This window comes from Megascapheus bottae, chromosome 15, assembly GCF_031878675.1.
Source record: "Megascapheus bottae isolate mThoBot1 chromosome 15, mThoBot2.hap1, whole genome shotgun sequence".
Lineage (NCBI taxonomy): Eukaryota > Metazoa > Chordata > Mammalia > Rodentia > Geomyidae > Megascapheus > Megascapheus bottae.
In genome coordinates this window covers 31,664,089-31,688,760 of record NC_143523.1, presented here as the reverse complement: position 1 = coordinate 31,688,760, position 24,672 = coordinate 31,664,089, and the positions used below count along the sequence as shown (strand labels likewise).

General features: G+C 38.9%; 1 protein-coding gene across 1 annotated transcript in view; it reads right to left on the bottom strand.

The window, feature by feature from the left end:
• Positions 1–16,581, bottom strand: part of LOC150054135 (neutral ceramidase-like) — a 52,851-nt gene extending 36,270 nt beyond the window's left edge. Inside the window, 5 exon segments of the mRNA XM_090345531.1 lie at positions 1,457–1,626; positions 8,913–9,069; positions 10,025–10,185; positions 12,405–12,536; positions 16,461–16,581. Of these exon segments, the coding sequence (XP_090201657.1) occupies positions 1,457–1,626; positions 8,913–9,069; positions 10,025–10,185; positions 12,405–12,536; positions 16,461–16,581 (741 nt within the window).
• Positions 16,582–24,672: the final 8,091 nt, after the last annotated feature.

Genomic DNA, 24,672 nt, shown 5'->3' with positions numbered 1-24,672 from the left:
CAACTTGTCATTACCAGTTATATGACTACCAAATGAAATCAGTACTAGTTGGCAGTTCATGGCCAACAAAATTGATGTTGCTTGGAAATGGACTGTTGCTCAACAAGTCCTGATATTGTGAAAAGACACAGCTATATCATCTATCCTTCTAATGTAGCTCACTAACGACACTTGTGCAAGAAAATAATAAGGGGATAGAAGATGCTGTCAGGATCATTCATTTGGGAGGTAACCTTGGCAAATCTATCTTTGTTTCCTTTCCTTCTGTCTGGCCTTTTAAGTGCTACAGAAATGCCACATCTAAAGGATTAACTGACTAACTCTTTAGGGAGTCCAAAATCAAAGTTCAGCAAAAGAAAATACTAGGAGACAGGTAATCAAAAGGGATGGGATCAGGTTGAGAGGAAAGGAGCGAAGGGATGAAGAGGAAACGAGGGGGAAAGTACAGTCAAAAAATTAATGTGTAGCCAACGAAACTAAGATGAGTGCCTGTTACTGATGATTCAAGCCTGTAATCCTGGCTACTCCAGAGGCTGAGATCTGAGGATCACAGTTCGAAGCCAGTCCAGGAAAGAGAGTACATGTAATCCTTATCTCAAATTAATCTCCCCCAAAACTGGAAGTAGTAGCTCAAGTGGTAGAGTGCTACCATGAGCAGAAGAGTTCAGAGACAGTACCCAGGCCTTGAGTTCAAGCACCGTGGCTGAGCAAAAAAAAAAAAAAAAGAAGGAGTGAGGGATGAGGGAAGGAAGATAGGGATGGATGGGAAAGCTGAGAGTGATAATGGTCAAGATATTTTTTATTTGTAAGCTCTATAAACACAGATTTGAAATATGATGTAAAAATCAATGTTAATAAATTATTTAAATAAAAAATAATGAAGGACTACAGTGCTGAATATTAAATAGTCTTTCTTCAGCTTTAAATAAACAAAAAAACTGGTGACCCTCAAATAATATCAGAAGGTATGATGCATTCATTATTCTTTAATTCTGTGCATAAGTTTAAATAAACCATGCAAACTCATGTTTAGCCTGCAGAATAGTAATGTGTCTGTAACTAGCACTGGGAGGGAGGTCAAGGTTCAATGTCATGGCCTGGATAGAAGGCAAAAATGTGCACATGTATAAGAAAACCCAACACAGCATGTAGTCTTCCCCTTTCCTCTTTCTTGAGACCCTTCAATACTGAGTTCCTAAGATGGATTTCTGAAGTGATGATCACTCCATCTGCCCATCTAGCTGAAGAAACAGGATATCCTTACCAAATCTCATCTCCCAGCTATTAGATTTGAAGGCTTGTGGCCAGCTTTGGGTCTAATAAAATGAGGATAAAAAAAGTAAGATAGGTGCCAACACTGGATCACACCAAACCACTCCTGAAATGCATGTAAATAATGGTAAACAAGACCCCAGTCTCTGCATCTCCTGCCCCAAAGCTCTTTTCATATCTTCACAATACCAGTAACCATGTACTCAAAGGTTGGATTGCTAAATCCTTCACTGGCTATGAGAAATAGAGTGTACTGGAAAAAGCCAGCTGGACCCGAGTGTGTGTGAGTGGCACTTAGCACAATGTTATCTCTTCTGTAGAGGGACCCATATTTATTCTTCAGTCTGTTCGGACCTTCAAGGAAAATAAAAAAATAGAAGAGTGAGAAAAGGGAATGAGAGAAGGCTCATGGAGTTCATTCACTGCTCCATCCCTATTAAAATTCTTGGCTAGCAGTCCTTTTATGTTTCATGATACTGTCATGGTAATAAATACATGGTAATAATAGCAATATCAACATAAACCAGATACAACATTCCCCTGGTATGGGTGTTGTTAGCCTCTTTTTTTTAGATGAGAATACTTAAATGTATAGAAATCATAAAGTATTCCCATTGAGCTAATGAACAGTAGAGCCATACTCCAGATCCAAGTCTCTCTAACCACTGCCTTTACTTATTCACTATTCAACACCCAGTAGTAATAATCCAAACACCCATTCTAAGCATGAGGAAAAAGGCATATGCTGATGTAATACAATTCTACAAACAGACAGGAGGAATGTAGAATATGAAGAACTGCAAGTCTACCAAAAAGTTCTCTAACCCACATTCATTTTATTCCTAAAGAACTGTAATGTGAGGATTCTTGAATTCAATCTAAGGAGGGAAAATACAATAAACAAATAAATATTCAGTGTAATGTCATTTAGTAAGAAATACTCTGTAGAGAAAATATTCCTGGATAAGAAATGTAGTAATGAGTGTTAGCAGCAAAGATCTCCCTGACCAAGGATACTTCAGCAGAGGCATCTAAGTTTGTTGTGCAATTTCCTCAGGAAAATCATAATACAATAGACTTCTGAAAGACCTCTTAGCTACTCTATTGCATCACTTCCCAAGGGAAGAATTCAGTTTTTCTGACACATACTATTACACCCAAAGGAAGCCAGCCTCTATGTGTAAGGACCTGGAAGGAGGAGGGAGGTTCTTCCAGTGGTTTCCAATCTTAACAAAGGCCCACGTGGAGAGAAATTACCCAGTCAGAACTAACTTGCCAGACATGAGTGCACAACTGTACACGTTGATTCACTGGCCTTAGTCGGGCATCCATACAACTGCTGGTCCAGCCAACATCTGTATGCTGCCACATAGCTCCAAAATGATGACATGTGCGTCAAAATCCCACCCCACAGAAACCCTCAGCAGGATAGCCTGATTGTTATTGCCTAGCCCTTAGATATTCAAATGATTTGTCAGTGATCCATAAGCAATACAATGATTCCCAGTAAATGTTCATTGTATTAGCTAATGAACACCAAAATACATGTCCCAAGAAAATGAACAATTAGTAATGCTGCTGAGTATCCATTTCTGATTATGCTACATCCACCTGTAATCTAAAATTTGGTATGACTATGGTTTCTTTATTAGAGCTCATTGAATAACCCAACAAAAGTAGCAAACCCAAAGCAAACATTAGCAATGGTTGCTTTGAGTGTAGTACAGTCAGTGAGTCAGAAAAACTCTCTGGGAATTCAAAAAACATTTTTTAAAAGTCCTCATCTGTGGCTGGGAGTTTGGCCTAGTGGTAGAGTGCTTGCCTAGCATGCACAAAGACCCAGGTTCAATTCCTAGGTACCACATATATAGAAAAAAAGCCAGAAGTGATGCTGAGGCTCAAATGGTAGAGCTCTAGCCTTGAGAAAGTCCAAGGACAGTGCTCAGGCCCTGAACTCAAGCCCAGGACTGGCACCAAAAAAAAAAAAAAAAAGTCCTCATCTGCATTGTCAATTTCTGTGGTTTGAATACTCTTGCCATGGTCAAATCTTTGTAGCTAATTGAACAACCAACCCACAGCCTTCCTGGATATTTCATAATGATCTCTTGTGAACTATACCATCCAGTTCTACCACATCCCTGGTCCACAGAGGAGTAACAGCTTAAGTATAAGCTATTTAGCGCACATTAAAAACAAATCTTTTGCCTTGGCTGAAGCGCTACCTATGCTCAACCCAGTTGTGTAGTTACCCAAGCAGAAAGATTTTGCAAATTATTTTACCTCCTTAACCCTTTCAAGCTTTAGAAACTAATCTTTAGATTACCTTGCCCATGCAAGCAATACTCTGAGCCAAGTGAATACAGGAAGGAAACGTGGGAGAGCACCACCAACATTCCTGTTATATCCCAGACACTTGTAGGATTCGAACTTACCCCCATAAAGTCACCAGCACTTAGTAAACTGAGCTAGGAGTCATTTTAATAGCTGCACAGCGACTGCTCTCCACCTTCAGTCTAGTAGAGAACAGCTCCAACCGTCAGTGTGGCTGAGCTTTCAAAGGTAAACACCGCACGCAGGTGCTCATAATCATACACACGTGGTCTTCACTGTATGATGTCAATTTATGAGGCCAAAGTCACTAACCACGAGGACGAAACCACGCACAGATGGTTGTAACCACGTGCAGGTGGTTGAGCGGGTTAAGCATTTTTCAGGAAACAAAACCGGAATGTGGCGGCTAAGCTTGACAGGTTATTACATCTCTCTGACCCAGCAGCCCACACTGTTCAGCCCACACTTTTCAGGCCATGGATTTCTTCTGTTGGACCCTAATTGAACCCCAGTGGCTCATTCCTCCCACAAATTCTCTCGTCCCATAGCCACCACACTCATTAATGAGAAAAGTCTGTAAAGAGAGGGAAAATTACCTAAGTGAGGCGTTGATGTCATATGATTCTACAACCAAACAGGAAGGTTATAGACTGTAAAGAACTGCAAGTCCACTAAAATGCTCTCCTTCCCACATTCATTTTATTCCTAAAGAACTATAATGTGGATTGTTCAATAAATGTATTTTTATGTCTATGTCAAGTTCTTAAAAAAAAAAAAAAAGAGCAGTTATGAGCCAGGTGCTGGTGGCTCATGCTTGTAATCCTAGCTACTCAGGAGGCTGAGCTGAGATCTCAGTATTTCGATTCAAAGTCAACCCATCCCCCCCTCAAAAAAAGCCAGCCCAAGCAGGAAAATCTATGAGTTATCACCAATAAACTACTCAGAAAATGCCAGAAATGGTGCTGTGGCTCAAGTTGGTAGAGCACTAGCCTTATGTAAAAGAAGCTCAGGGACAACTAATCAGTCGGTGAGGTCAAGCTTCAGGACCAGATAGCAAATATGAATCTTGAATATTAGAATTCAAAGGTCTATAAACAGCACATAGAAATCTTATCCTAAACCAAAGTGTCTGATAGAGGACACCATACCATACACATACATATGGAGGTAGAGGAGAGAAGAAAATCAACTAATCATCCAATAACCATGTCTGTGCCTAGCCATAACGAACAGTGTAATTTCCTTTCAGATGAAAGGAAGAGTATTTTAAAACAGAACAAAGTACATTAAACAGAACATTTAAAATAGAACAAAGCTACATTAATATGTGTGGCTTGTCAGTTTCCATTCCATTTCCTATTGCTGGCATCCTTGGGAACACAGAGGTAGAAAATCACTCTGTTTTCCTCCCTGCTTCAGTGCTCAGAGTTCCCCCATAACCCTCATTTCATGCTGGAAATATCATCACTCTTAAAATGGCACTTACCTAGCTGCATTTTTTCAGGCCTTCCCTTGATCTGACTTGTGGTGACTAAATGGGTTATTTAAAGTTCTCCCCATTGGGTTTCAGAATGTTTGCAAAGGTAAACACAGGAAGAAATATTTATGGCACTACTTTTAACTGGTTAGTATTTACAACTCCATACATGAAGCTCCTCTCCTCTCCTTACTCCACCCAAAATTCTATCTTTTGATTTTCTGTGTTTGTTGGTGACCCCACCTTTCCCAATCAGAACCATCGTTGATCCCCCAAGAAAGTAGTCTAGTTCAAAAACCTAGATACATAAGGCCATATAGAATGATGCTAAATGAAAGGACCTCCAGGATATAGAAATAAAAGCCATATAATGAGTGACTGTTGTCCTTAATGTACTATGTTATCTCTCATCTCTTTTGTTGTCCCTTGGTTATCTCATATTGTTACAGTATTTCACCTTGTTATCTGATCTATTGTATATATCCTTATTTGGTTATTTGAAATCAGATAGGGAAGGGGGGAAAACAAGATGAGGGGCAGGAGTGCAGGAAGGAAAATGGGGACCAGACATGTTTGTGAAGTAATGCACTTTCTATCTGGTGAAAATAATGTAACCCTTCTATTAATTACAATAAAAAATATGAAATAAAGAAAGTCTAGTTCACTGGTAAGATAGTTTGTGCCACCAAGGAGCTTAACATTGGATCTCAGCTCTAAAGGCTCCTGCTGTATAACCTTGAATGAGTTATTTGAACCTCTGCAATTTGGTTTCCCAGTGTTATATATCAGCAACTCTCTTAAAAAGTTGTTTGGAAGATTAAGTTAATGTAAAAAGCAATTAGGACAATTATCTGGCTGATTATAAATACTATGCAAATATTAGCTTCTATGTCTCAAATCTATCCTCAAATCTCACTGGCATTTAATTTTACCTGCAACCAACCTGTGACCTCACTGCCATTCTCTTGGATCAAGACACTTTTTAAAATGAGCCTCACATTATATAGAGAAAACTATGAAAGAAAGTTCAAAGCTCTTGCTGTAACCTTCCCTTCCCTTTTTTGTCCTTTCAGCTTTCGCTGTATTAAATTCCCTCCATTTGAAAAACCTGGTATGATTACTATTTTCTCCACTCGACTCTCACCAATAGACCTCAATATTAAACAACTAGCCCATTTCTTTATTCACTACTAGTTCTAGCTTATTCTAGTCTATATGAAACATCATTGCCAGGTTAATCATCCTAAAATCATAATTTTCTGCATATTACACAATATTACAAGATGATTGGGAGGAGTAGGGGGAGGGTAACGGGGACAAAAACCTGAGAAGGATATCAATGTGTGAGAAGTAATGTACCCACTACCTGATGAATGTAACTGTAACCCCTCTATACAATCAATCAATCAATCAATCAATCAATAAATAAGATTGCACATGGGCCAGGAGTTTGGCCTAGCGGTAGAGTGCTTGCCTAGCATGCACAAAGACCCGGGTTTGATTCCTCAGTACCACATACACAGAAAAAAGCTGGAAGTGGTGCTAAGGCTCAAGTGGTAGAGCTCTAGCCTTGAGAAAGTCCAAGGACAGTGCTCAGGCCCTGAGCTCAAACCCAGGACCAAAAAAAAAAAAGATTGCACATTACCCAATCCATTGTAAACACAGCCTAGAATTCCAGGGTCTGCATAATTATGAAGAAAACATTTATATCTAAATTACATACCATTTGTCCTAATATAACTACTCTGTCCCTCAAAATAGAAGTCTATATCCCTCCTTTACAATTTCTGATTTCATCCCCTCCCATATTATGCTCATTTAAAGTCTGCACTCTGCAATATCATGTCTGCTATGACAATTTTTTCTTAATTTTTAATTCTTTCCTCTTGTTATGATCTTAAAAGACTGTGTTGACAAATGATTTGATATGCCTACCGTCAGGTCGTCAGGCTTAATTTTCTTATCCTTACATGTGTGTGGGGCCTCATAACTTGAGAAATAGAGTAAGAGTAATGGTTTGTAACTTCTGAAATTGAGTCGGAAAAGCATTATGGCTTCTTCTTTGCTCTTTTTTCTGAATGGTTCCATATCCATCTGGATATGGAGTGCTGGACTGAGGCTTTCTGCCAACAACCACATGAGGGAATTATTTTAGAACTAGATCTTGCAGCTCAAGTCAGACCTTCAGGTGTCTGCATTCTTTGCCTTCACCTTGACTGGAAGACAACTTTCAACAAAACCTCTTAGTCAAGCGTACTGAATTCCTGATTCATACGTCTTTGTAGAATAATATGCTTGTTATCAGTCACTCTATTAGGAGGTAAATGATTTTTACACAGTAATAGATAACTAATATGCCAGTATAAATTAATCCTATAGTTTATAATTACCTATGTGTCCCAGTTACAGTCCTTTCTCCTAAGACTCAACATGACAGCCTCACAGAAGATACGGATTCGTGACTTTCTTGGCTTTATGTCTTCTGCTAGGATTAGCGAAGTGCCTGACAAAAAATAAAGTGGTCAAGGCATTTCATTCCTCTAAAAGAATAATGTTTCTTTGAAGAATGTGGACTATGAGATCAGGTACAGATGTATTCAGTACTGAGCGCTATCATTTGCTAACTGCCAGACTTTTGGAAACAGAGCTATCTTCTCTGTGGTTCAGTTATCTTTTTCATGTTATAGACTAAACCTAGAGCCACCTTAAAAGGCTTTGCTGTAAGCATAGAAGAGATAAATATATTTAATAACCCATTCTTCATGTTTCCTCAGATGGGAGAGATTTCTACTCCAGAGCACAATAGTATCTTTGAGTCATCTCATCTCCTACCCACCCCGACCCCCACACAAGTCCAAATAGAAGAATAAAAAAAATCCACAGGTAAGATTGAGAAAACACAATTCTGAATGGCCTACACTGACTTTCATTGTTTTAGGCAATGCTCCAGCTTCTCATTTCCCACATTTAGAAACATGTGTACAGATGTTAAGAGGGTGTATTACCTCATTTGTGATCTGAACCTCTACAGACAATAGAACTGAATCAAGGCTTACCAAGAGACATGGTAATGCCTGTCTATCACTTTATTATCTGCCTCCTATCTTTCCCTCAATTCCTGCCTTTTCACTTCCTCACTTCCTCTTTCCTCCTCGCCTTTTTCTTTCTCTTTTCCTTAAGGCCTCAGACAGCGCAGGTACATTTTCCAAGTGTCTTTCTCTTAAGGCCAGCTATCCTCACAGGTAAGTAATGAGATCTAAATTTAAAAGAAATCATGCAAATCATCTTATAGAATAAAGTATGAAGATTAAGAGAGTGATAGGATATTCTTCTTAAATTACTGTTACATAAATTTTAATCTTCATAGAAGAATAACCAGAATAATATAATGAACCACCCTTATTACCCAGTTTCTACAGTGACCAACTCCTAGTCAATCTTGTTTCATCTGATTCATCCTGACACATTTTCATTTGACTTATGGTATCTAATCTCAATTGCCAGAGAAACTGAAGGGATTAATTGCACTCTCAACCATCTAACCTGGATGATTATATGGGAGAGCATATATATATATATATATATGTATATATATATATATATATATCACATGGAGCATAACAAGCTTTCTTGAAACCACTAGCATTCAAAATGATGATGAGTAATTTGCACAACTAAAAGCAAATTTTGATCAAGATTACTTGGATTGCAATAATGACTGTTCATGTACAAAGGTCTACTAGAGTGTCAAGAAAGACATTCAAGAAACTAGTTCCCATCACATTCATCCACAGACTTACATTAAGTTGCAGAATTTCTTTCTCCCCTCAACTGCTTACCTCCAGCCTGAGTCGTTGTGATATCATGCCTAATTCCACGCTAACAAACACGATTCTGTTTGATCCATCAGGTTCTGCGATGATGAAAGCCCGACTATACAGTCTTGTGAGGAGTCCCCGGGCATACTGGCCACTTTTGCTATAGCCCATCTAAAAATAAAGAGAAACTTAGAGCTATATAACTCACCCAAATACCAAAAACCAGGCCTAAACATAGAAGAGTAGATTTCCTCATAAAGACAAAGATAAATTCACACAACTCTGTGAATATATGGTGTGGGTTTTTTTTTCAAAAATATAAATGAATTCAGAATCACAGGAGAGGCTTTAATCATTCTGCAGAAAAGCGCATGAAGGACTGGTGAGATGGTCAGAAGGTATTCATTAGCTTTGGGAAATAAAGAAGCTGGTGTGGCCCAGAAATCCCATTTCTACATTAGAGACTATAGGACCTTGTTATTTCATAGACATGCAATCTTGCCTTCTCTAAAGTATTTAAAAGAAGGAAGTGTTACATAGATAAATATCCCATATGTCATAGATAAAATAAACATTTTAAAGATTAGAGCTTCTCCCCCATTGATTATTCCTCTGTGTGGTTTCATTTTCCTTCTTTGTTATTATTTTTGTCACCAAAAATCTAAAGCTAGGTCTTCAGGAATGCTTGAATTCTCCTTCAGGAAAGTCATAATGTACATTCCTAGGAATAGACTGTTATAATTCTATTAGAGAAATGAAAAGGCAAGAGCGGGATGATGATGCATTCTTGAAATCCCACCTACATAAGAGGCCAAAGGTCCAGGTCAGCCATCTTCAAGCAAAAATATCAGATCCTACCTGTAAAATAACTTTTAAAAAGAAAAAAAAAGAACAGCAACAACAGCAAAACATATTGGGGGCATGCCAAAAGTGGTAGAGTACCTCAGTGTTACCTAAAACAGACAGACAGACACAGATACACACACACACACACACACACACACACACACACACACACACGCGCACACAAAGGAAGCAATTATAATATAATAATAAAGAACAAACAGACTAACAAGCAGTGCAATTTTTTAAAATAATCTCCTTAAGGAGTCCAGCATTTGCTCACCAAAATAATGTCTGATACTTGTCCTGTGCGGTCTGCTCGCCCAACACCTATATGGAAGCCACTGAAGTTCTGAAATGAAGGAGGCTCCGGAGTGCTAATCACAGGAGAGGTTTGAGTGTCCATGGGATCCTGGGTGGTTAACAATCCCTGAACTCCTGAGTCTAAAACAAAATAAGGAATTGGAGAATAAATGTTTTTGTGTATTTCTTTATCTAGCCTCACCTCCTTGCCAATGGAAAAACTGTGGTATATTCTCATATGTAAAATAGGCACAGTGAGACACAAGAACAAATCTAAGCGGAATTTTATTCTTGACAAAAAGTTGTTTGAGCCTAACAGTCAAGGGCCCTGGGGATGCCTGTTTGCTTTTCCTCACCAAATTTACCTAGTCATCTCCATTGACTTCACTCACTTTCTTTGCATTTCTGTTCCACTTAGAAAAATATGTGGCTGACTCCTGACACTCACTCTGAAAAACCCAACCTCTGGGGGATTCTTTCTTTCATCCTCTCTGCCCAGACTTCTCTACTACTTTCAGAACTATCTATCTCCACCACTCCTAGATCCAACTTGCTTCTTCATCTCAGGGTTGCCCCACCCCATTATGTCTGCCTTGCTGTGGCAGAGATACTGGCTCTGTCTCATGAAATTTTTATTAATACAAATTAAATCTCTTTATAATTACTACCATAGCCACTGGGCTTTGAGTTATTCCCATATTGTGTACGTGTGTTTACATGCATACTATCCACATTAATATGCATATATAAACACATGTATGTTTATTGTTGGCAACAAAATAAAACAAAACAAAACACACCAAAAAAAAAAGGTGGGGGGAGATTCCTCACTATTGTGAGTTATTACCCAAGAGATTCTAGGGTTGAGAACCAGGAGATTAAAAAGCAGGTGGCTTCTTTATACTATTCAAGCATACATGATTCTCAAATGGGCTAAACTGATAGAGATTAAAAGGCAGGTGCCAGATGCAAACTATATGGGTTTGAAATCTAACTCTGCCAGTTGCTGAAGCTAATTTACTCCATTTTCTCATCTACCTAATGGCTTCCTTGGGTAGTTCTCACACAGCTCTGTTAATGTATATTAAAATTTGAAACAATTACTTGTTTAGAGCTTTGATTCTCTTCACATATACATTATACATATGCATATATACAATGTATATGTGTTTTTCTTTGTTTCCACTCCAGATAAAAGTCAAATAGAAAGCAACATTTGAGTAACAAAGAAGGAATATGATAGCAGCTACACCCACGCTAGCACACACTCAAGGAAAAGTTCTTGGCTATATTGGGGTCTCAGGTGCCCCATATATACAAATCACTGTGATTAGGAATTACTTTATAGACACTTTAAAGAATCAGATTAAATATTATATAGAATCTTTATAGTGTTGCTACACACTCATATACACATTCAACACAAGTAGATACTTCTATGAGAATATCTATTATAATTCTTAATAACATTACTGAGTCTCTACCTTCTAGTTCTCAAATTTTAAGAGCTAAAACTAAATAATTCCTGAGGATCATGTCTAGCATTCCAGGTTCCTGCTCTACCCGTTGCTTAAGCAGAGGAATCACTATTCCTCTGCATCCACAGATAATGCGAAGTACCAGAACATAGCAGAGAAGAGAGTACAAAAAACAAGAGGCTGCAAAGGGAAAAGTGTAATGAAAGATTCCATCTTCTTTCCAGTTTGCCTGAAGCCACTTCTCCCTTTACTTTGGTCACAGCATCCTTTCTCCTTCTCCATTCAGGCAACATATCCTAACAGTGAAACAGGAACCCCAGCAAAGACACATTCATTGCTCACAGTTTTTGTAGCTTCCATGGTTTGCATAAACCCCTTTCCAGCATTACACTCAAAAACAGATCAAAATACATTCTCAAGTTCTGATTTTTGTTGCTGTTTATTTGTTTGTTGTAACCCTGGCATATCTGGAGACCATACAACATCATCATCATAACAACAAGCATTCAGGAGAAGATAAGATCTTATGTACCAGAATTTGATCTGTTCCACTCTATCCAGTCCTTGTAAGGACTTGAATTTGAGATGCCCTTCCCTACAGCTTTTCACAGACTAGGTGACTTTCTGTGGGTCTTGCTTTCTTCTTTCACCTCCCAGAGACAATGATGACAAAATAAAGCAAAGAGCAAGATTAGAGCCTAGGTTCCTGGGTTTTGTTAGGCAGGCATGGAAATTAATGCAAGAGGGACAGAGCCATCTCAGGTCATTTACATGTGCATTGAACTACCAGCCAGCACTTGCTCATTTTGGTATTCCCTGGTCATCAAGAGATTTCAACCCACAAGCCTAGGAATCTTATCCAAGGAAACTCAGGACACTTACTTTCATGGTTTGTGATGGTCCCACTGGTGATAAACAAGAGGCCGAGAAGGGCCACTGTTATGGCAGTCATCATCACAAGGAGGAAAATCAGGAATATCTCCAAAGAGGAAATGGTGCACTTAGCCGTTTTTTCTGAATCAAATTAAAGACATAGACGATATACGGGAGAAGAAAAAAAGGACATAATCACAAATTAAAATATGCATGCTTCAGGCTACCTGAGGCTAAGCTATCTTCAATCTTTCCTATGAGTACATTTTGTGGAGGTTGGTAAGCCTAGCTCATGGTTCTATGTGCCAAATCCACGGTGTACAGACCAGTCTGACATCCCATGCAAAGCTCAGAATAATGTTCCTGCTGCAAACACCACCCATGACTGAGCACTGACAACTATGGTGAGATCCATTTCTATTGCTTGGCTATCGCATTTTACTTTCCTTTAAGACAACAATGCTGGTTATGAGTCTGTACATGGGAGTGGTTCTGTCATTAAGGATATTGAAACAAGTACAAACAAGTGCTGCTTGTACCTGGGAGAGGATTACCTGGAGAGGATTACAGCTGTGTTCTGTGAATATGATCTTGGCCATGTAATGGATGTGAAATGCCTACTTTAGTCTTTAAACATTAGGTTTTAGCCTTCACTTACCATCTGGGTGGTCATAAAGGGGCATGGGAAAATATGCTGGGTATCTCTCGTGTCAATCAGGCATTAGTAAACCTTCTCTTTCAGTGATTAGAACAGTGATACAAGTTTTACAAGTAGTATACAGTAATTTTTACAGAGTCTTAAAATGTTTTATATTAGCATTGAAAGGATCTACAGAAGTGACTAACCAATATAAAGTAATGGGAAGTATAATACAGTAGTTAGAAAGTGACACCACAGTTTAAATCTGATTCTACCGATAATTAGGTAATCCTGGGAAATCTTCCTCAGTTTTTGTATCTATAAAGATGCATACGATGATCATTTTAGTACATATGTGCAGTATTCCTCTAAAAATGATAATATAAGTGTTGCTGGGATGTAACAAATATTCCAATTTTTCTGGAACATTATAAATACACAAATATTACCATTCCAGGGAAGAGATGAGTCACATAAAAATGCAATGATTTACTCACCAGTGGCTTGTTCTATTTAATTAAGCTATAAAACACTGCTATCATAAAAATTCACAACATATGGCTGAGTTTTAAAATATATATAAGTAGTTGATTGTTAACTATGCCTCCAAGACCCTGTTAGACACTGCACCCCATTCTCCTGTACAGAAGAAACTCCAAACTGTGAGAAACTACATGATGAATTGCCAAGTTTCTTTAACAAGAAAAATGGAAATGAGGGGGGAAAAAAAGAGGATGAGTATGAGTAAAGGGAATATATGGAAAGATAGGAGAAGAGACTAAAAACAAGAATAGAGGAGAAAAAAGAAGAAGTGTAAGAATAGAGAAAAAGGGCCAGGAATTGAGTAGAGTGCTTGCCTACCATACAGGAAGACCCGGGGTCGATTCCTCAGTACTACATACATAGAGAAGCCAGACATGTTGCTGTGGCTCAAGTGATAGAGCTCTAGCCTTGAGAAAGCTGGAAGACAGTGCTCAGATCCTGAACTCAAGCCCCAGAACTGGCAAAAAAAAAAATAAAGAATAGGGAAAAAAAAATGGCAGATTAAAACACTAGGTCTGTTCAGGGCCTTCCATTTAAAATACTAAATACTCAGTAAGAAGAAATTGGGAATACCACAGTTTCAGAAGCTGAACCTCACGGGTCTAGATTTCCTGGGGTGATTTTCAGTTCTGCCTTTCCTAGACACTGTCATGAAACTGACTCAAAGCTGAGCCATGTAAGGAGGAAGCTGGGTCCCTGGTGCTCCCTTACTGGCTTGGGTTATGGCAGCCTGGGCCTCAGCTAGCAGCTCACTGGGGCTACTTCCAGATGCTGCAACCTGATTCCTTCTCTCATGACTGTGACCCCCAATCACAGCCTCTTCCAAAGCTGCTTAGTGGGGAGTTGTTGCTGGGAGCTCAGCTGCAGCTCTGCCTTCAGCCTGCCCAACAATTCTGAGACGTGGCACACTCCTTTTCTAAGTTCTTTAACAACTCTGGCATAGATTTTAAGGTTAAAAGGGATAAGCACCCTGCCACCATACATCTTTCATAAAAGAAATTAGTTTTCTCCATAGTGGACTTACATAGTTTTATGCTCTCATATTGTGGGTTGGGCAGAAGATAGAAAAATCCCTTTGAACCCAAAAATATGATCAATGAACTATCACTTATCCCAGTTGATCTTTTTTACCATTTACATGCTACAGAGTACGGATCCCTACTGTTGCAAGCTGGAATAGACACTTCTTTTTTATTTCATATTTTGTCATAATTTATTATCCAATATCTACATCTTTTGTAAATTTAAAAACATAAATTGTAAATGTCATAGTTAATGCAAAATATATAATTAAAACCATAAAATCATTTTGAACATAAATTGGGTCTTAGTATTCAAATCATTATTAGGAAAATTACAGTATGAATTAATAGTAAATTCTGGATTTAATTTAAAGGTTTAATCCAATAGTTGGCCCACACAATGTATTTAAATATATAACTATTTTCTGAAAGAAACAGAACCCAGATATATTGTTTATATCATAAAATACGACATATAGAATAACATTACTTCAAACAACAGAATGAAAAATATAAAATGAGTCATGGCTTTGGCTTATTTTTTTCCAGATGAATGTGTAGGGGTAGAGCTTAGGACATGAGGGGCTGAGGGTAGGGTTGGAAAGTCCCTCCTGTACAAAGTGAACCTCTCAAATTTCTAAAGGAACAGCTAACTTGTCTTCAAGAGAAAACCAGCCCTGGGTGACAGGGAAAACCAGACAAGAATCCTGAGCTTGGAGGCCAAGGCAAGAGCACTGGTAGAATCAAAATGGACTGGAGGTTTAGACCCAGAGCTCCCACATGAGCTACTATCCATGACTCATTTTATACAGCTAGAGATGAGAGAGACTTGGATGGGTTGGGCAAACCTATTGAACCAAGTTAAGGAGGATGATAATTAAACCCTGATAAGTTATTGACAACTTTATCTTACATGTAGACACTTTACATATAGGACCTAGGCACCTTTTTAAAATCATATTAAGAGGAAATAAAATATACTTATTGAATTCCTAGTATTCGACAAGTACTAAAAACAACTCTGCATGAATAATTTAATTAATGGTCACAATAACTCTATCAGATGGTACTATATATCTGTCCTCCATTTTCAATTAACATCTGAATTTTTAAAAATACTGATCCGTAGCTGAGTGGTTCATGTCTGTAATCCTAACTACTCAGGAGCTTAAGATTTGAGGATTCAGCTTCAAAACCATCAGGAAATGGAAAGCCTATTCGACTTGTGTCTCTAATTAATCATCAAAATAGCAAAGTGGTAGAGCACTAGCCTTGAGAACAGAAGTTCAGGGACAGCTCCAAAGTCCCCAGTTCAAGCTCTAAAATTCACACACACACACACACACACACACACAGACACACACACACACACACACATACACACAACCTGACAACCTGAGTCATAGAAAAGTTAAATAACTGAAGGTCACGTAGCTATAATAGAATCAAGTGCCGAAGTTGATTGAAGTGCTCAAGTTCTTACTTAGCAAGGGCAATTCCTAATAATGCAAACAAAGAAAAGCAATAGATCATTTGCTCTTGGCTTCCTCTAGTTGAGTCTCTGCTATGCAACACATCATAAATATGTGTCTTTTGCCAGTACTATTTGATGACCTCAAAGTGATAGCCATATCATGCACAAAACTAATCAAAGTCACCAACCTAATAGAAGAAAACAAACAAACAAAGCGATTTGAGAAGAGGTAGAAATCTGAAGGGACCAAAGCCAGCACCCATAAAACAGAGATTAAGTTCCATTCCCACGGTTACTGTGGTGCAGTCTCGCAGCGCTCATTCATATCTTGTTCTCTGCCTATTTGTGAATAAATAACAAGGTATGTGATCCCTTCTGATAGTTACCGGTCAATGCGCTGTGGGAAGCAGTGACATGTGTCACTTCTAGAGTGAAATATCGAACACTGAGGCATTTGAGAGGAGGTGTGCATCCACATGGTCTCTCTTCCTCTGCCGCAGCAACCATGGCTACCCTGTGTCCCAGATGCCAGGTTGCAAGATCGCTGAGTTATCAGATGGAAGAAATCGACAGAAAATTGTCAGACCAGGAATACACTTTACATGATAAGAAATCAATGGTTACATGTTAAGCTACTAAGATTTGGGATTGAGGGAGTAAGTTGTTACCAGACCAAATCTACTCTGCACCCCCACTAATGTAAATGTAAGTATCATGCCAGTGAATGAAGGTGATTTCTTAGCTAACCCACACATTTTTTGTGTGTGTGGTTCACAGACCTGAAGTCAGCCTGAGCTGAAGAGCTAACTCGTCAGCTCAAAGCTACAGCCCTACCCTTGGACCTGGGCACTGTCCCCGAGCTCTTCAGCTCAAAGCTACCACCCTACCCTCCCTAACCTACACATCTTTTCAGATTTATTTTAGTTAAATGAATATCTCAAATAAAATTGATTTATTTCTACTTTCCAAACATTAGATTCAATGTCAAATTTCATGCAATCTCAACTTTAAAATAGAGTCAAGAAAAGGGAATAAATATAAAAGGCCTCTAGGTCACAAAAATTCATGAAATAAATCATGGAAGAGGCTCTTAGATTCATTCAGATTGTAGTACCTTTCCATTTACTTACAATTCTAACTGTTCTTTTTCCTTAATCATAGAATTAATATTATCTAGAAATAAAATAACTAACAAAATAACATATTTCATGTTTCTGGATAAAGGAGGTCAGGTAGCGAAAGTGAAGGCTTGAAGAGACTCACGTGAAATTGCTACTATGCAGATATTTTGTCATTTTTAACAACCTCTAGAAATGTAAAACGTTTCAAAACTCATTCTTTAGAATATTTTTATTTCTATTCATTTGCAGTATAAATAGTGAACTTCACATTTCTAAGCTATTAGAACTATAAAGAGCCTGACAGAAGCATTACAAAATGCTAAAGCATTGTGTTACAACAAAATTAGGGAACTTTGTCATTTTTGCTATCCTAGTTTGTTATATTCCAAAATTTTCTGTCATGATCATGAGTTTTGTCCTTTCTTAAAGAGTTGGATTTATGTATATGCAAAGTCACATTCCTCAACACAGCTAATAAAATAAGTCAATTCTACCTAGGCATCAACATTTTCCTACATATAGTTATTATTTAGAATAAAGATACCTTAAGACATAAGGATAACCTCTTATACATCATTGAATTCAAAATTACCACTGCTAGAAACATGTTTCTCTTCTTTCCTTATATGAATGAGGAGCGTTTACACGAATCTCATACTTCATTTGGTTGAACTCAGTGATCTGAGTGAGGCGACACAGAAAACAAATTTAGTTAGGATTAAGGGAACCAAGGAAGAACTACCTGCTTATCCACTCACTAATTAGAGAACAGGTGAGTTACCTGTTCAGTCCAGGAAAGTTAACCTGTATGTACCAAAAGATTTCATGGCACTAGGATATCAGGTACTGTCACTGTGACCAGGATGTCAATTTTGTTACTTTTTAAATGTATACAAAGAGGTGAAGACATGATTATAAAACCAGTAATTCTTCCAGTCCAGTGTGTCAGCTTTCAGGTCGAGATAGTCAAGCCATGTAGCTACTAATTTCTCTTGGACACTGCAAAATCAAAGCAGGTGCCAAGGGAAACAACTGTTGATTGGCATTCCTACTGAACATCAACCAGCCTAGCTGAGTTTCTTTCTAAAGATGTTGGCTATCTTTTGTTGTCCCTTGGTTAATCCCATATTGTTACAGTATCTGACTCTGATATATTGTATATATGTTTATTTGTTTATTTGAAATAGGAAAGGGAAGGGGGGAAAACAAGATGAGGGGAAGAGATGGGAGAGGGAAGTGGGACAAAAACATGAGAAGGGGTATCAAGGTGTGAGAAGTAATGTACTTTCTATCTGGAGAATATAACTGTAACCTCTCTATTAATTACAATAAAAATAAATTAAATTAAATGTTTAAAGATGTGGGCTTAAGAAATGTGTTGTTGGCTCAGAGATATTTTTCTTCAAGAACCAATCATTAAATTATGAGTTTTATAAGTAGATTAAATACAGAAACAAATGCATTCTAACATCATCTCATATTGTTGAAAAATCCTTTCCATCTATCATGAGAGAGACAAACAAATCATCAGGAGCAATTTTATGAGCACTACTTATGAGTACTAGTTAAACAGAAAATATAAAAAAAATTGGCATGGTCTCCTGACACACCTGCCAGAGTTATTAGGAAAAGATGCCTAGAGCCAAGCCACAATTACTGCCTCCAATTATACTATAAAAAATCTTACTCTACTTTAGACAGGTGATAAGCTGAAATACTCTTACAAGTTGTTTGGCAAAAAAAATCCAGTTCATAGCAGAGAATCATATACTGTGCTCCCTTGCCCAGGGGAAAAGAGAACCGCTCTATCCTTTCATATCTGAGGCAGAAATAGTGGACATATTTTCAATCGCTCTCCTAAAAGTTAAAATGCTTTTGAGCCAGTAAGAATGTGTGGTAAACCCACAGATTCTGTCTACAAGAAAACAGCACTAAACGACAGTTGAGAGGGAAAATGGGGATGAGAGATAAAAATGTATGTCCTGGCAAAAGGGTACAGTCCATTCCTCTTAGTGCTATAAGGATATTCAAGCCCAGAGATCTTCCCATTTTTTTTTAGGAAAAGTCATATTACAAATGTTCATAAAAAATGCTTCAACTTTCAAATTCAGGAAAAGAATTTGAGAGGAAACAAATGAAACCAAAATAAACTCCCCTTCAGATCCATGCTATCCAGGACATACATAAATATATATATATATATATATATATATATAGAGAGAGAGAGAGAGAGAGAGACATATATATATATATATATATATATATTCTATGGATTGACATTTCTAGTATAATCCATTCCTTCCTTAATTCAAAAATAGTTTCTGAGCATCTGTGGAATAGAAAACACTTGTGCTAAAGGATTAAATTTCCCTAGCAATTCGTCAATTCATAAGGCAAAGTTCCTTACCTCAAAAATCTTACACGCAGGGCCCGGGAGTTTGGCCTAGCGGTTAAAGTGCTTGCCTAGCAAGCACAAGGACCCGGGTTCGATTCCTCGGTATCCCACATGCACAACCAAGCCGGAAGTGACTGAGACGAGACTGCAACAAGCGACAGAGAGCGGAGGCGAGCAAGCGGAGCCCAACCGAGTGGTGGCCGGAGCGAGCGGGGCCGGAGCGAGCGGGGCCGGAGCGAGCGGGCCGGAGCGAGCAGGGCCGGAGCGTGCGGGAGCGAGCCGAGCCAGAGCCAGCGAGGCCGGAGCGAGAAGGGGCCAGAGCGAGCAGAGCCAGGAGCAAGCGAGAGCTGGACGGCGGGGCCAGAGCAAGCCAGGGCCGGAGCGAGCAGGACCAGGAGCGTGCAGGAGCGAGCCTAGCCAGAGCCAGCGAGGCCGGAGCGAGCGGGGCCGGAGCGAGAAGGGGCCGGAGCGAGCGGGGCCGGAGCGAGAAGGGGCCGGAGCGAGCGGGGCCGGAGCCAGCGGGGCCGGAGCGAGCGGGGCCAGAAAGAGAGAGAGAAGGGGGCAAAAAAAAAAAAAAAAAATCTTAGACGCAGATAAAGATGTGGCTCAGTGGCAAATCGATTGCCTAAGCATGCAGAAGACCCAGCAACACACACACACACACACACACACACACACACACACATTTTATATAAGATGGAGATAATGTCCAAATAATTCTAATAATTTATTATAATACTGTGATACATAAGAAAGCCCTATTTTTAAAAATTGCCAACAATGGGGCTCAGAAATAGCTTTGACCAAGATCTATGTTTAAGTCAAGCTCAAAAAGACAACTGTTAACTTTTGTATTGCTGTCTGTGACCCTGCACAAGTCACCCCAAATTTAATAATGGAAAATAACAATTTCTTTAACTCACAATTATGTCAGCAATTGTGGCTGGGTCCAGCTCTGGTCTGGTCCAGCTCCTACATCCACAAAACTTCTGGGTAAAGATAGCTGGGAGCTACCAGTCTCACCTTTGAGCAATTTGTCTCTAGTCCACGTGACCTCTTGTTCTTCTGCACACCAGCTAAATTTGTTCGTATGGCAGCTGGACAAGCTACCAGATAAATGAATGGAAACATGCAATGCTTTCCTTGCCAATGTCTACACTTGGAATTGGCACACTGTAACTTTCTCAGATATGAGTGGACCAAAGCCTGTTTCCAGCCAGCTTCCATTCCAGGAGATCAGAAATGGTGTCAACCTCCAGAAGGGATGTTACAAGGCATAAGGTGTGGTTCCAGGGAGAGGAGCCAGTAGGCCAGCCATCATAAAATAAAGCCTGGTATGTGCTGAAGGTGAAGAGAATGGATTTGGGATGCTCCATGTTGTTTGGTATGAGAGCAGCAGAGAAGGGGAAGGGGTTATGGAGAGAGAGCAGGATCCGTGTGGGTGAAAGAAGCCAGAACTCAAAGGGCATGCCATGTATTCAGCCCCGTGACAGAAAGATTTCTTCAAAAAGCTTTCTCCCTGTCTACTGGCAAAAGAGTAAATACAATGCAGTCACAAGATAAATGCTGTGCAAGATTAAGTATAGGCATCCTAAATGTAATGTTCTTGAGGCTGCTGACCACTTTGAAGAATCAGAGAAGGCATCATAAAGAAGGTAGAATTCAAGGTGCACATCAGGCAGAGATACAGAAGTGAGTCAAAAGGAGCACACTGGCCCAAGTGCAGGAACAAGAAATCCCCAAACATACAGACTACCACAGTGGAAATCATAGTTGGCTACGGGGAGGGCAGCATTTCTCAAGCTCTTAAATTCCAGTGGGCTATCATCCCCACCTCTCTCACTCTCTGATGCTTCATGACACTGAGGTTGACATCCACTATTGTAAACTCTTTAGTAGAATGACAAAGACTGTAGCTGAGATGGTAAGACTTAGAAGCTAGGGATCCTCAAATGCTAACCTAAGTAACACTAGCAAATAAGGGTACATTTTCAGTCATTGCTCCAACAGAAATGGTTAGACAAAGCCAGGAGAAGCTAATAGATGAAAACAATCCCCTAGCTCCTTGCTGTGGTAGGCATAACTAACACATCAGAGAACTTTTCCCCTTACTATTTGAAGCTCAGGGCATACCCCAGAGGCTTCCCAGCCTAGTGCTGTAATGAGGACAATTTTTTTTAAAAAAATTGATTTTTAATTGCTGCCCTTGAGCTAGAAACAGGCAACAATTAATAAAGTGAGACATCATTTAGGAGTGTAACAGAGCCAAAGTGGAATGAATGGAGCTTCAAAAGCAATAAAATACCTAGGAATTATCTCAACCAAAGAAGTGAAGGACATCTGTGGTGAAAACTTTAATAACCTGAAAATAAGTTCAAGCAGGACTGAGAAAGAGGAAAAGCTTCCCATGCTCCTAGATTGGGACGATTAACATTGTGAAAATGGCAGTCCTGCCAAAGGCTATCTACAAATTCAATGCAATATCCATCAATACCCCAACATATTTCTTTAATGAAACAGAGGGAGCAATCCAAAAATTCATATGGAATAATAAAAGACCCCCAATAGTAAAACAATCCTTAGCAAAAAGAACAGCACTGAAGGAATATAAATACTTAAAACTCTATTACAATAGTAATAAAATATCTTGGTATTGGCACGAGAACAGGCCTGAAGACCAATGGAATAGAAATGAAGACCCAGAAATGTACCCGTATATGTATGGCCACCTAATCTTAGATAAGGGATCCAAAAAAAATAGGATGAAAGAAAGACAGCCTCTTCATCAAATAGTGCCGGCAGAATTGGTTAAAAACCTGTAGCAAACTAAAGTTAGATCCTTATATATTATCCTGCACCAGACTCAATTCAAAATGGATAAAAGCCCTTGAGGTAAAAGGAAATATCCTGAAAACATTACAGGAAGGAATAAAAGAAACACTAGGTCTCCATGGCACAGGAGAACTTTTTGACTCTTTCTTAATAAAAAAAAAAAAACCAGAAAACACAAGAAATCCAAGAAAGGTTGGACAAATGGGACTACATTGAACTACAGAGCTTCTGAATAGAAAAAGACATAGTTGGCAAAATAAATAGAAAGCCCACAGAGTGGAAGGAGATCTTCACTAGCCATACAACAGCCTCATATTTAAAATATACTTAGAACTCAAAACATTAAACACCCCAAAAGCCAGGTGTGATGGCCCAGGCCTGTAATTCTAGCAACTCAGGAAGCTGAGATCTGAGTATTGCAGTTCAAAGCCAGTCCAGTACTAAAGTTGGTGAGATTCTTATTTCCAATTAACCATTAGAAAACTGGAAGTGACACTGTGGCTCAAAGGGAAGGGTGGTAGCCTTGAGCTGAAAGCTCAGGGATAGTGTCCAGACCCAGAGTTCAGGCCCCACAACTGACATAAATAAATAAGTAAATAAACAAACAAGATAAATAAATAAATAAGAAAAACCTCAAAGAAAAAATCACCCATTAATAAGTGGACTATGATGTAAAGAGGGACTTCTCTGAAGAGGAAATAACAATGGCCAATAGACACATGAAAACATGCTCACCAGGCATGGTGGCTCATGCCTGTAATCCTAGCTATTCAGGAGGCTGAGATCTGAGGATCAAGGTTCAAAGCCAACCCGGCACAAAAGGACCTGAAACACTTATCTACAATTAACCTCTAGAAAATGGGAAGCAGGGCTTGGCTCAAGGGGTAGGGTGGTAGCCCTGAACTGAAGGTCTCAGGGACAGCGCCCAGACAGAGTTCAAACCCCATGACTCACAAAAAAAAAGACATGCTCCATATCTCTGGCCATGAAAGAAATGCAAATCAAAACAACACTGAGCTTCTACTTCACGCCAGTTAGAATGACCATTATCAAAAAATCTAATAACAACATGCTGGTGCAGATGAGCCAAAAGGGAACATTACTACATGGTTCGTAGGAGTATAAACTTGATCAGTCACTCCAGAAAGCGGTATGGTAGTTTCTCAAAAGACTAAACATAGAACTCCCCTATGACCCAGCAATCTCACTTTGGGCATTTACCCAAATGTCCACAGACAAGGCCATGCTAAAATTACCGGCACAAACATGGCCGTTGCAGCACTATTTGCCATAGCTAAGAACCAACCCAAATGCCTAGCAGCAGATGAATGAATCAAGAAAATGGGGTATAATGCACACTGGAATTCTATACTTCCACCAGAAATAAGACATTGCCCTATTCATAAGAAAATGGAAAGACTTGGAAAAAAATCTTTGTAAGTGAAGTAAGCCAGACCCAAAGAAACATAGACTCCAAGGTTTCCCTAATTTGTAATAAATGAGTCTAGAATAGTCCTAGAAGAGTATCATAATAGCTCAATAGCTATGTGTATATGACCATATAATATGATTATCACCAAAGGTGGAAACAAGAGTTTCTTCTTTGTTGTTGCTTAATGTACTGTGTGAAGCTATTTCTTTTTTCTTTCTCTTTTTTCCCTTTGGCTTATCTCCTGTTGTCAATGTATTTGATTTTCTTGTGTCTTGTATATATGTTTATCTGAATTCGGGATGGGAGGGGAATCAAGAAAATGGAGAGACAAAGGACAAAAGGTGAACCAATGCAACAGCCATACTCCCTAGACAATATGTTAGAAATTGACTTTACAACTTGAGGGGAGAGCCGATGGGGAAGGGAAGTGGGAGAAAAAAGAGAGTGGGGCTAATAATATTTGATAAGAAATGTATTTATTACCTTACATATGTAACTGTAAGCCCTCTGTACATCTCTTTGACACTAAAATAATTTTTAATCAAAATTATATCTCATCCCAGTCAGAATGGCTATTGACAAGAAAATGACAAATATTGGTGAGGATATAAAGGATCGGGTGGGGAATCCTTATATCCAGTGGATGGAAATATAGAGGTGAACGCACTATGGAAATCATTATGAAGGTACTTCAAAGTATGAAAGCAAAGCTGCCTAATAATCCTACTATAAGACTCCTGGAAATATATCCTAATGAATGTAAGTCAGCATACACAAGAGATACTTGTACATTTGTGTTTATGACAGCACCATTCAGT